Below are 13,533 nucleotides of genomic sequence, written 5' to 3' on the forward strand. Positions count from 1 at the left end.
CTCCGCGTATTGCTCTGTATGGGCTGGCGATTGATATATCTGTTGAAGAGGATTGGTTCCAACACACTGCCCTGTGGGAGGTCATTTCGTTGTCGTTTCCAGTGGGTCTGTTTTTTGCACAGTTTTACGTAAAAACATCTGTTCTCCAGAAGAGATTGGATGAGCTGCACTAGGCAGTCATTGTGTGTCATATTGTAGACTTTGGCAAGCAAGTTTTGGTGGTTGACTGTATCGTATGCCGCTGATAGATCTATGAACATAGTGCCTGTTATCATCCCTCTCTCAAGTCTATCTTCTCTGTGCTGAGTGATATTTAATATTTGGCCAGTACAGGACTTGCCTGATCTAAATCTGGCTTGTTCGGTATTAGATGCTGTTCGATATGAGGTGAGAGGCGATAGAGAATTAGAAGAACCAGCTTCGCGTCAACAAGACATAGGTGACAGCCTTTCACCTACACCATCGAGAAGCCAAGCGGAAACTAAACATCACCTGGGATGGAATCCCACTGGCTGATCACCCAAACCCCGTCTACCTGGGGATGACATTGGACTGGACACTTTTCCTCAAAGTACATGTAGAGAAGACAAAAGGGAAAGTTAGCACCCATCAACAACATTCTCTGAAAATTGATCACCTCAGTTACTTTGCGAACCACTGCTATTGCCTTGTGCTACTCCTTAGCAAAGTATGCATATCCAGTATGGAAACAATCTGTCCATGCTAAGAAACTAGACTCTGTTCTAACCAACAGTTGTCCTGGAATAACAGGATATCTAAAGCCAACACCAAAGGATAACCTGTACTTACTGGCTGGCATTGCACCACTTGATCTCAGGAGGAAGGTAGCAAGCCAAAGGGAAAGATCATGGCAGATGGAAGATCCAAGGCATCCATTATATGGTCATATAGGAGTAATCAAACTCCTTAAATCGTGAAAGAGTTTTATAACCAGTATTATGCCTTTGGATACGAAAGCTGGCAAGGCACAACTGAGGTTATGGAATGAAAGACTATGTGCAGTCGGACGCACTGAAATAGATGTGGAACCCGAGAAAGACCTTCCCAGAGGGGACCACACCGACTGGTCAATGCGACAATGCCTGAACCACCTGTGCAAGCAAACTGGTAGATCAAAGACTAATATGATCAAATGGGGCTATTCTAATGACACGAATATATGTGAGTGCGGTGCAGACCATGGACCACCTGCTCGTTTGCCGACTCTTTGGGGAGACCTGTATGAAGGAGAACCTCGCTGCAGCAATGGAAAGAGCCATCACTTGTGCATAGTTCTGGTAAAACATCTAGTTTGTGACAAGGATACGGGAAGAAGAAGATGCCCATAAACCTTTATGGGCTGGAAATAGCTCAGTACATATAGTTTTATGCACATAACACTTCATACAGTGAAAATACTCCAACACGTAAAAACTTATGCAAAGAAATACTTAAAAAATAAAAGATTAACTAACTGGTGCTGTTAGGGTAAATTTGTAGGCCCAATTATCACAACTGTAATCTCAACTGTAAACAGTGAGTGAAAGTTCACAAAATGTCACAATAATCTATAACAACAAATGTTGATGGGGAAAAAGTGTAAAAAGGAGACAGAAAAAAATGAATTAGTACAAACGAAAAAGGCTTACTGAAATAACTAAAGGACTGTGTTAAGGTGATGCCTGGTAAACAAGAAAAGTGTGTGACTGAAAATTAATGAACCAAAATTGGTGTATCAGAAATTAGATCTAATTGGTGAACAAAATAATGAGGGGATGGGCTATTCTTCCCATCACTCCCTTCAGAGTCCTAAGAGAAAAGACTTTGGAGTAAATCAAAATCAAGAAGAGAAACAACTGCAACTCTGGCTAACTAAAAGTTGGGAGAACAGGAAGGAGTGAGCTTCATGGCTGCCACCCCCACAGTCTCCTGGGGCCCTGGGATCTACTGTTACATTGTTGGGCCTTTGTCCTCCTTATCCTGAGATGTCCTGATCAGACCTGGCCAGACCCAGATGCCATTGCCACCTTCACTGACTTTGATTGAATCCCAAACATGACTTTGTCTTCTCTTCCTCCCCCACCTTGCCTCCCCCGCACATTATTGTGTGTTTTCTTTCCCCACCTTATTTTTCTTTTTCCTATTCCTCCCCTTTTGCCTTCTGTATAGTTTGCAACACTGCAGTAAGCCTGTAACCAGAAAGAGGCAGCCAGATGCAGTGCCCTAAACAGCCTGATAGTGGGAAAAGTTTGCCGGGTCTTGGAGTGGCTGATAGGATCATGTGCTTGGCCTGAGTTTCTCCAGCAGTGAGGTTGTTGTGAGTGAGAGTCAACGCCAGAGACAGAAACTGTGTTTTCTATCTTTGCTGTTCATTTCTCTCCCCTTTTGTGTGTTTTTGTCTTGTTCTGTCTTTAGGAAATGGGATTGGCCTTTAACAATGGCAGTGACAGCAACTCCAGCCCATTTGAGGGCAGGGGACTGGACTCAATGACCTCTCGAGGTCCCTTCCAGTCCTACAGTCTATGAATCTATGAATTTCAACTAATTCTTCTCTTTTCCCCAAGGAAGATGGTTATTACCATCTTTAATACCATCTGAAGCATCCCCGCTGTTTGGTCTCACTATCACTCTTGGAAAGACACAGGTCTTTTTACAGCCAGCATCTCATTCCAATGCCCCAGTATCAGCCATCTTCATCCAAGGCACACAGCTGAAAAATGTGGATCAGTTCAAGTATTTGGACAGCACCATCTTGAGTGATGATTCCCTTGATAAGGAAATTTCCTCAAGAATTAGTAAAGCCAGCCAGGCCCTTGGCCGACTCTGAACAAAAGTCCCTAGCCAACACAACATTCGTCTCTCCACCAAATTGAAGATCTACAGTGCAGTGGTTCTAACATCTCTCTATATGGATCTGAGACATGGACTCTTTATAGACAGCGCATTAAACAGCTTGTGCAATTTCCTCCGCTCAATAATGACCATTTGCTGGCAGGATAGAGTGATCAATATTAAGATCCTTGAAAGAGCAAACACAACCAGAATTGAGGAAATGCTACTGAGAGCACAACTTAGGTGGACCGAACATGTTATCAGAATAGAAGACCACCATCTCCCAAAACAGATCTTGTATGGGGAGCTGAGGAAGGGCAAAAGAAAGAAGGGTCATCAGTATAAGCGCTTCAAAGATAACCTGAAGAGCTGGCATACAGTGGGCTGGCATCAATCTTAAAGAACTGTAGCAAATGGCTCAGAACAGGACTCACTTGACGGTCTCTGACAAGATCAGCATGCCACAGGTTTGAGCAGGATCGAGGAAATCATCTCTACGCTGCAGGTGAAAGGCGCCACAGAACTGCATCATCAAATATCATAGATATAGACTTCCCATGCCTTCAGTGCGGCCGACTCTGTGCATCAGGGTTCGGACTTCAGAGTCATATGCGTAGCCATAGATGAGAACTGAGACAATATCATCATCATTGTCAGCGATGGACTACCAGCATCACCTGAATGACTGTCAGATTCGGGGTGTGTGTGTGTGTGTGTGTGTGTGTGTGTGTGTGTGTTCCTTTTAAACACTGCGCCCAGCCAGTGGGAACAAAAGATGTTGTTAAAACAAAAGCCTTATTTAATAACTTTACATTTCATATGTTTTAATGTTTTTCCTTCTTTTTCTGTATCTTTAATAAAAAGTTTTAAAAAGATGTTTAAAGTTGTGCTTGCCATGGTACTAAGCAGGCTGAAGTTTCTATATGCTAAACCTCGAACTTTGGGTAGTAACAGGGTTGTTAACATCTTTTTCTCTTTGGGCCCATATATTCCATCTGCATTAATACAACAGATCTTGGAATCTATGAGTATGGTGAAAACATTATCTAGTATCTGTGGATGCTGATTGTCATGTTCTGATTTGGCCTTTTTGATGTGGTCGCACCCATGCACCAGTTCCCACTGGTATATAGCTGGGACTTCATCACAAAAAACTGAATACCCCTATGCACATTGTGTTAAGTGTCTTAAAACCATAGGAGAGAGAATCTATTTCCTCCCTATATCCTATGTTATCCCTTTTGCTATAATGGATGCGGTAGGTATCCCCCATCCTGCAACATTCCAGCCAACCCTGTAACTGCTCCTCACTCCTGCTTCACCCTCCCACTTCCAGCCCTTCTCTTCCCCTTTCTGCTGCTCAGGACTCCCAGGCTCACCAAAATGTGGGTGTTTGGGTCCAGAAACTGATGATGAGTTTTAAGTCAGCTCCTAGTTCAGCTTCCTACTGTCAAGGGATCTTGAAACAGTGCAGCTGCTGCTGTCTGCAGCTGGGCTGGGAGAGGAGGTGAAGTGTCCCTTTGCTATCTCCCTGGAGAAGAAGGGGATATATAGCGTCATGCAGAGCTGAGATGAGGGAATATGACTGAACTCGAAGGGAGACAGCTCATTAAAAGGGAAAGTGATGCGACCAACTACTAGATACCATTGGGGTGAAGGAATGGGCATGGGGTTCTTCTACCGAACTGCCCAGGAGACACCTGTGGTCAGCTAGAGGGAACTGAGGAGAAAGGTATTTCATTATGTTTCTCAGACGTTCCTCTTCTCTTTCCTGGGTGGGTGGGTGCTTCAGAATGCCCTCTGACAATGGCAGCCCAGCTGGAGCACAGTGCCGAGATGATCAAAGCGCTGAAGAATGGAGGAGCCCATCTGGATTTCAGGACTCGGGAGGGAATGACAGCTCTTCATAAGGCTATCCGGTGCCGGAACCACATTGCCCTGATGGTGAGTCCTGGGGAAGGTGAGATGTGCTGGCAGGGCCACCTGGCCCTGAAGGGGTCAGACTGGGAAGGGGAGATCTGGGGCACTGCTGTCCCTTCCACTTTCCTACTACTCCCAAGATGTATGCTGCCCTCTCCTTAAGTTACCCTGCTTTCCTGCCATCCCCCTTCCCCTCCTTTGTGTATGGTCTGGGTAGAACCTAAGCTCTCTGCAGCCAGGATGTTGTCTTCAGACCTCTCTGGAACACATAGTGCACAGCTGTTTATAACTAATTGTAAGCTGGTTAAGTGAGCTCTGGGATGGAGTGAGCCCTGCACTCTGCTAGGGCTAGAGACATCTATCCCCTCCCTTCCCCTGCAGGTTTTGTACTGTGTTGTTCTTGATCTTGATAACATTCAGACCCCAGAGAAATCCCCAGTGAATCTTGCACTCTTCCTGCAGACACTCTTAGACCTGGGTGCCTCCCCGGATTACAAGGACAGCCGAGGATTAACTCCTTTGTACCACAGTGCCATGGTTGGAGGGGACCCATACTGCTGCGAGCTTCTGCTTCATGACTATGCCAAGGTGGGCTGTGTAGATGAGAATGGCTGGCAAGAAATCCACCAGGTGAGTCTAGAAGAGTGGCATGATGGAAGCCACTTAGATTAGAGCCTTATATTTTATGGTTGTCCATGTGAATGTATTCTTAAAATAGGTTATGATTTAGGCACCCCCACAATAAATGCTTTTCTGTTGTTAGTGGTTTGGGTTTTCCCCAAAGGAGAGTTCTCCCCATACCCAGGCATTTCTGACAGCCAGGACACCCATCTCTGAGGACAGCCAGGACACCAATCGCTAGCATGAGAAACAAGATGCTTTTTACTGCATTAGTCAATACAGAGATGCCTCCATCCTGTGGTCTTCATTGCAGCTCTTTGCAGTTGCCCCTGACACTCAGTCTGGAATCACTATAATGACCAGAGTTAGAAGGGAGAAACTACTCAGTAACCTAGAGATTCTGGCTTCCTGTCGTCGTCCTTCCCCTTCTGTATCTTAGGGCTCGTCTTCCCTAGGAAATTACACTGTTAGAATAGATGGGGTTTACCAGGAGCAGCTGATGCAACATTGACCGCACTGGCTACAAAGTTGTGGTCAGTTTTGTGTTAGTTAACATGACGCCTCAAGGACATGTTCTACCTCGATGTACGTTCTGTATACATCTCTGTATTGACTAATTACACCTCTACCCCCATATAACGCGACCCGATATAACACAAATTCGGCTATAGTGCGGTAAGGCAGCGCTCCTGGGGGCAGGGCTGCGCGCTCCGGTGGATCAAAGCAAGTGCAATATAATGCAGTTTCACCTATAACGCGGTAAGATTTTTTGGCTCCCAAGGACAGCGTTCTATCGGGGTAAAGGTGTACTTCTCGTGTCTTGTAAGTAAGTCTTCTGCTCTGCTGCACACTGATTAGGCCTCAGATGGAGTATAGTGTCCAGTTCTGGGTGCCATATTTCAGGAAAGAGGTGAACATGTTGGAAAAAGTCCAGAGAAGAGCAACAAAAATGATTAAATGTCTAGAAAACGTGACTTATGAAGGAAGATTGAAGGAATTGGGTTTGTTTAGTCTGGAGAAGAGAAGACTGATGGGGGAACATAACAGTTTTCAAGTACATAAAAGGTTGTTACAAGGAGGAGGGGAAAAAAATTGTTCTTGTTAACCTCTGAGAATAGGACAAGAAGCAATGGGCTTAAATTGTAGCAAGGCAGTTTAGGTTGGACATTAGGAATAAATTGCCTAGAGAGGTTGTGGAATCTCCATCATTGGAAGTTTTTTAAAGCAGATTAGACAAACACCTGTCAGGGATGGTCTAGATAATAGTCCTGCCATGACATGCAAGGGAATGGACTAGATGACATCTCAAGGTTCCTTCGATTCTATGATTCTGTGATGTAATTGTTTAGTGAAGATAAGACCACAGGAGGATGGGTCTGACTTTCGCTGCAGGGTGAAAGGCATTTGTTAAAGTCTGAAAGGTGTTTTAGAACAGAATAGCTATGATTTGCTTGGCCTGGCATGTTCTGTACCCTGCCATGTGGCTGTATTCACAAGCCATTTCCAAGTTACTTTCAAATCTGTGTGAATGGGTCCAAAACTTTCTTGTTCTTCCTTATCGTCTCTCTCTTTTTCATTGTTTCTCTGTTTCTTTTTGAGTAGGCGTGTCGCTATGGCCATGTGCAGCACCTGGAGCATCTTCTCTTCTATGGAGCCGACATGACTTCACAGAATGCCTCAGGAAACACGGCGCTCCATATCTGCGCTCTATATAATCAGGTGAGGAGAGAGGCATGAGGCACATGGCATCAGAACAGGGGATACACGACTGTAGTCACCAGGGCAGGGGGCACACAGACCAACAGGGAGGGGACATGGGGATAGAGAATACATAGGCTTGGATATATCCTCTTGCTGTTACTCCTAAACCTAGAGCTGGAAACGAGCTGTTGGGTCCAATTTAGTTCTCTGTCCTTGGCCAATGCAGTATTGACCCGTTTGTACACATTGTCCAGTCTAATTTGAAATTCATTAAGGGATAGATCTCCCAGCCCTTCCCTTGGGGAGATGATTCCGCTGTCTAATACAGACCATTGCCAAGGAATGTTTCCTGATATTCTGTCTGACTTTTTCCTTAACTGCTCATAGTTAAACCCCTGGTATGCCAAATGAATGGTGAAAGAGCGGCAGGAGTAGAGGCCTCCATCATAAAGCAGGAAGGGATAGTTCCTTTCTAAATAGCTCTGGTGTCACCACATCTGGAATATTATATTCAGTTTAGAGGCCCTCAGTACCAGAAAGATACAATAAACTAAAGAAAATCTATAGAATAGCAAGTGAACTGCTTGGAGGATTGGAGGGACTTCATTCTCTGGAGAGATGATACAGAGTTTCAATCTTTTAGTTTGTCAAAAAGTTGTGAGGAAACTAGGGCTGTCAATTAATCGCAGTTAACTCACGCGATTAACTCAAAAAACTTAATCGTGATTAAAAAAAATTAAATGCAGTTAATCACAGTTTTAATCGCACTGTTAAACAATAGAATACCAATTGAAATGTATTAAATATTTTGGATGTTTATCTACATTTTCATATATATTGTATTCTGTGTTGTAACTGAAATCAAAGCGTATATGATTTTTTACTACAAATATTTGCACTGTAAAAATGATGAACAAAAGAAATAGTATTTTTCAATTCACCTCATACAAGTACTGTAGTGCAATCTCTTCATTGTGAAAGTGCAACTTACAAATGTAGATTTTTTTTGTTACATAACTGCATTCAAAAACAAAAAAAAAAGTCCACTCAGTCCTACTTCTTGTTCAGCCAATCGCTAAGACAGACACGTTTGTTTACATTTACAGGAGATAATGCTGCCCTCGTCTTATTTACAATGTCACCAGAAAGTGAGAACAGGCATTTGCATGGCACTTTTGTAGCTGTCATTGCAAGGTATTTATGTGCCAGATATGCTAAACAGTCGTATGCCCCTTCATGCTTCGGCTACCATTCCAGAGGACATACTTCCATGCTGATGATGCTTGTTAAAAAAAATGTGTTAATTAAATTTGTGACTGAACTCCTTGAGGGAGAATTGTATGTCCCCTGCTCTGTTTTACCTGTATTCTGCTATATATTTCATATTATAGTAGTCTCGGATGATGACCCAGTACATTTTAAGAACACTTTCACTGCAGATTTCACAAAATGTAAAGACGGTACCAATGTGAGATTTCTAAAGATAGCTATAGCACTCGACCCAAGGTTTAAGAATCTGAGGTGCCTTCCAAAATCTGAGAAGGACGAGGTGTGGAGCATGCTTTCAGAAGTCTTAAAAGAGCAACACTCCGATGTGGAAACTACAGAACCCGAACCACCAAAAAACTAAAATCAACCTTCTGCTGGTGGCATCTGACTCCGTTAATGAAAATGGACATGCGTCGGTCCCACTGCTTTGGATTATTATTGAGCAGAACCCATTATCAGCATGGATGCATGTCCCCGGGAATGGCGGTTGAAGCATGAAGGGATATATGAATCTTTAGCGCATCTGGCATGTAAATATCTTGTGACGCTGGCTACAACAGTGCCACGAGAATGCCTGTTCTCGCTTTCAGGTGAGCTGGTAAACAAGACGCGGGCAGCTATCTCCTGCAATGTAAACAAACCTGTTTGTCTGAGCGATTGGCTGAACAAGAAGTTGGACTGATCAGTTTTTTTGTACATAATTCTACATTTGTAAGTTCAATTTTCATGATTGTAGAGGAGCGGACTCACCCCTGCAGCGCCTCCTGCTGGTTGTCTCTGGGAATTAGCTCTTCCGGCATCCTGGAGCGCCCTCTGCAGGCCAGTGGTCTGCCTGTCCTCTGGCCCCATGTCCCTCCCAGGACCCTGGTGTCATTTGCTCTGGGTGCTGCCCCCTGGCAGTACCCCACAGATCTGGGTCTCCCCTCCCTGGGGAACCCCCACCCACTATCCCCACCTTGCCTCAGTACTAGGCCACTGCCAGTCACCAACTAGCCCCCGCTCCCTGGGGCAGACTGCAGTATAGGCCACTCATCACTGGCAAGGGGGGTTTGGACCTGCTGCCTTGGTCTAGCCCTGGGCTGCCCTCTGCAACCCCCAGTACCTGTTGGCCTTATGCTAGGCCACAGCCTGGGGCTTTCCAGGCTGGAGCTCCCCAGCTCCTCAGCCTTTCCCCAGACCTGCTCCACTCAGGTACCCTACCGCTAGATCCCTGCAGCCAGGCCCTTCTCTCTCTAAAGGCAGAGAGAGACTCTGGCCTGAGCTCCTGGCTCCCAGCCTTTTTATACAGGCCAGCTGTGGCTACTTCCCCAATCAGCCCAGCTTTTAGAGCTGCAGCCCTCTGCCAGGGCTGTTTTAAGCCCTTCCAGGCAGGAGTGGGGTAACCAGCCCGCTACAATGATCAAGAGATTGCACTACAATACGTGTATTAGGTGAATTGAAAAATACTGTTTGGTTTTTTTACAGTGCAAATACTTGTAATCAAAAATAAATATAAAGTGAGCACTGTACACTTTGTATTCTGTGTTATAATTGCAATAAATATATTTGAAAATGTAGAAAACATCCAAAATATTTAAATAAATGGTATTCTATTATTGTTTAACAGCGCGATTAATTGTGATTAATCGCGATTATTATTTGTAATCCCTTGACAGCAGTAGAGGAAACATAAATCTGCAGCCATCCAAAGTGTGTAAATATCAGTGAGGGAGGTATCTTTGACTTTGTTACAAGGGGGGTAGCTTGGAGTAAATGGCTGAAATTAAGAAAGGGTAAATTAAGGGTGGATATCAGGAAAAAGCTCCTGCCAGTGAGACCTGCTTGAATGTAGGATAGCCCCCAAAGGAAGGGGGTTGAGCCCACTAACAATGCAGGGAACAGTCCTGCAATATGGGGGTTTGCAGGGATCAGTCGGAAATAGGGTCTTTCCATTGATAATTTCTGTTGGCATCCGAGAGGAGGTTGTTTGGCAGTTGTTTCCTGCCCTTCAGCGCCGTTTTATATTACGGGGTGTCTGCAGTCTTCATTGGCAGGCTGAGTGTATGGCTAGAGGGAGCCAGAGGCAGGAGACTAGGCCCGAGTTGCCTTCCTTACATGGCAGCTTCTTTCAGATATTCACACACCGAGAGACCTCCCTGGGGGAAGAGCCTGATGTCCTCTGAGCAATCTCAGAGGTTCTCGCTGAGGCGCCGTGGCAGGTTGTGGTGGAATGATGCATGCTGGGACACAGGGACCCTGCCAGGAGGAGGCAGTGTCTGCATTGTGGCCTGGCACCGCCCCTGCACCACCAGCAGGAACGACTTTTGGGGGACTCTTCACAGCCAGGCCAAGCACACACAGCTTCAGGCCTCCTGAGTGATGGTTTCTTTGTTGTTTTGTCTTTTAAATGGCGTTAACAGTCGATCATTTATGTAGAGGGGCCCAAGTGGGGGACAAGTAATATGTTATATTTGAGGCGTTTCTCCTGCCGGAGCCAGAGGCCAGCAGGGGGGAAATTATTTAAGTGCGAATCCCCTGGTGTGGTACCTGTGGTAGTCTATGTGGTGAGGAGGCTTGATATAGGTGATGTGGGATTAGATGCGGGGACAGTGTGTGCTGTGAGAGGCCAGGAGGTGTCGTCAATTTGTGTGCTGTCTTCTTTCTTTCTGAGAGTGAGTCTTAAAAATCAAGAGGAGGAGATAAAAGGGTGTGAATCCATGAGTGAGAAAGGCCCTTGGGGTTAAGGGTAGGGACGGTCTTGAATTCTTCCCTCTGCTGTTTCTGTGAGAGTGAGACTGGTGGGGTAGGGTGCAAAGACCATGAAAGTCAGTGCTTGTGCTGTGTGCCTCTCCCTTTGGCTGTCGTGGCAGTGCGGTTCTAGGGAGGGGGAGGACACAATGCTTGGAGTAATATGGGGAATGTTTGTTTTGAGACAGATGGCATTATAGGCCACGAGAGGGCCTTAGCTGGGGGAGACAGTGGCTGGCTAGTGAATGGGTGCTAGGTTAGGAAGGGGATTTTAGTTTAAGATGTCTCTTGCAGCAAGCCCTGGGGGGGGTCACTCTTCGGGTACTCAACCACAGCAGCTATGTCCCTTCGGTGGCTTAAGGCTAAGTGACTGAGAAGATGGAACAATGCTGCTATACGCTGGGAATGTGAAGGCCCAGGATGGGGTCTGGTTGCAGGCGGTTGCATTCCTCAGTCCCTGTGGTAGTTAGAAAGGAGGTACATGGTAATAAATAGGTTTCAGAGTAGCAGCCGTGTTAGTCTGTATCCGCAAAAATAACAGGAGTACTTGTGGCACCTTAGAGACTAACAAATGTGTAAACCAGGAGCAGGATGTTTAATTTTTCCCCTTTGGTTTCACCTTCTCAAGAGGGGGCGTTGTTGGGAGACAAGGCTGCTGGCCTTTGGTTCATGATGATTAATGCTTAGTCAGGGGAAAATAAAACATCAGCTGTCTGTAGTTTAATAAAAGATAACACCCCTGGCTTCCTGTGCATGGCCACAATCTGGATGGATGGCATGGCGGGGCTGGTCCTGGCACAGGTGTCAGGTACCTCATGAACCCAGGGGAAATCAGCAGGGAGGAGGTGTGGCTGTGCGGAATGTATCTAGCCTACAGTGCAGAAAATCTCCCTGTCTAAAATTGGGTCTGGCAGGGTGTCCAGGCAGTATGTGGATCTTGACGTGGGATTAAGATGGGACTGGGCACTGCTTTCTCTGCTGCACTGCCAAGTCATTTCATCAGCAGTCTGAATTCCTCATTACAATGGCAATGGGAACGCAGAGTTTGAGTGATCCCTTCAGTCTGAATGAAGATGAATCTTCTACTGCACATCCAGATGTCCTGGCCACCATGATGACCATAGGCACATCCAAGGTATTTACTGGTCTGACCCAGACAGCTAGCCACACGTTGGACCTAGTTTTGAATTGGGATTGGAGGCAACCAGACCTTAACCTGTGCCATGGACTGATCATGTACTCCTCCGCTTTGAGATTGGGGCTCATCTCTCCTACTGAGAAAGGGGGCCTCCATCCTTGGAGATCAGTGGAACCAGAAAAGTTCCAGACAGCTTAGGAGAATCTTGTTCCACTGACAGACCATTCCTTCAGTGTTTTGGTAGGACACTGTAATACTCTTTTTCCTCTACCATTGATAAGGTGGCCCTAGGCACCCTCTTTGCTGGCTTTATTCTCTTAGGTCACCCTGGCTTATGGATGATCTTCAGTAAATGAAGTGAGCGGGAACATGGTCAGAGCACTAGTGGCGGAAGTCTCATGTCAATCAGTTACAGCATAAAGATTTTTTTAAACTCTTACATTGTGCCTGTATGTCGTACAAGATACTCTGGTAACTCTGGACTGTCTCAGTTCGGTAGCTGGTCTGAGTCTCTCCCTGTGTGAGGAAATTACTTTTTGTTTTGGGGACAGAACTGATCAGATTAGGGATGGGCTGTCAGCTTCTGGGGTGGCAGAGCAGGGTCTTCAGGGAACAAGAGCCTTGTCTTCTCTGCTAGAGTCCCAGATGTGATGCTCACTGAGGAACTGGAAGTGTTGGGAGAACTTCATCCCACAGCTTGTGGTCTGGATCCATGCCCCTGCTGGCTGGTGAAGGCCGGTGGGAAAGTGATGGGCCCCCGGCTTGTGGAGATTAGAGAGGGCAGGCTACACATTGCCCTGAAGGAAGCAATAGTGCAGCCTTTACTTAAGAAGTCATCGCTTGACACTGAAAACCTTGTTGTTTTTACTGATGCAGACTAACACTGCTACCCCTTTGAAAACTGAAAATCTAGTTAATTATGGACAGTATGCTGATAACATCCACCGTATGTCTCTGTCTCATCTGACCTGAACAATGCCCTTTCCTCAGCTGGAGAGAACAAGACTTGCAGCATGTGGCCAGAGAGCCTGCTGCTGCTAAGAGAGCACAAAGCTTATCAGGGAAGATTGTCACAATGGTGTCTTGCCTTCCTGCCTGCACAGTGTGTGTCGCCCGTTCCTCTTGCTGTCCCAGCTGCTTTGGGGAGAACATGAATGTGATCCCAGCGCTGACCGCACAAGGGCCTGGTGGGGGAACTCCCTAGAGGGAGCAGCAAAGCCACTCCATCAGGACCAGCCTCCCCTGGTTGTTTTTCTGGGCTGTGTAGGTTTAGAATTGGGTTTCCCCAAGATTCTGTTCCTTTTTTTGTAAATGGAGTTTTCAGT

At 45.9% G+C, this 13,533-nt stretch overlaps 1 protein-coding gene across 1 annotated transcript in view; it reads left to right on the forward strand.

Annotated features, from left to right (window-relative positions):
* SHANK3 (SH3 and multiple ankyrin repeat domains 3) overlaps window positions 1-13,533 on the forward strand; it is a 610,715-nt gene that overhangs the window by 130,825 nt on the left and 466,357 nt on the right. Inside the window, exons 5-7 of the mRNA XM_065411947.1 lie at window positions 4,625-4,776; window positions 5,215-5,382; window positions 6,976-7,092. Coding sequence (XP_065268019.1) covers window positions 4,625-4,776; window positions 5,215-5,382; window positions 6,976-7,092 — 437 coding nt within the window. The remainder of the gene's footprint in view (window positions 1-4,624; window positions 4,777-5,214; window positions 5,383-6,975; window positions 7,093-13,533) is intronic.

This window comes from Emys orbicularis, chromosome 1 (assembly GCF_028017835.1).
Source record: "Emys orbicularis isolate rEmyOrb1 chromosome 1, rEmyOrb1.hap1, whole genome shotgun sequence".
Classification (NCBI taxonomy): domain Eukaryota; kingdom Metazoa; phylum Chordata; order Testudines; family Emydidae; genus Emys; species Emys orbicularis.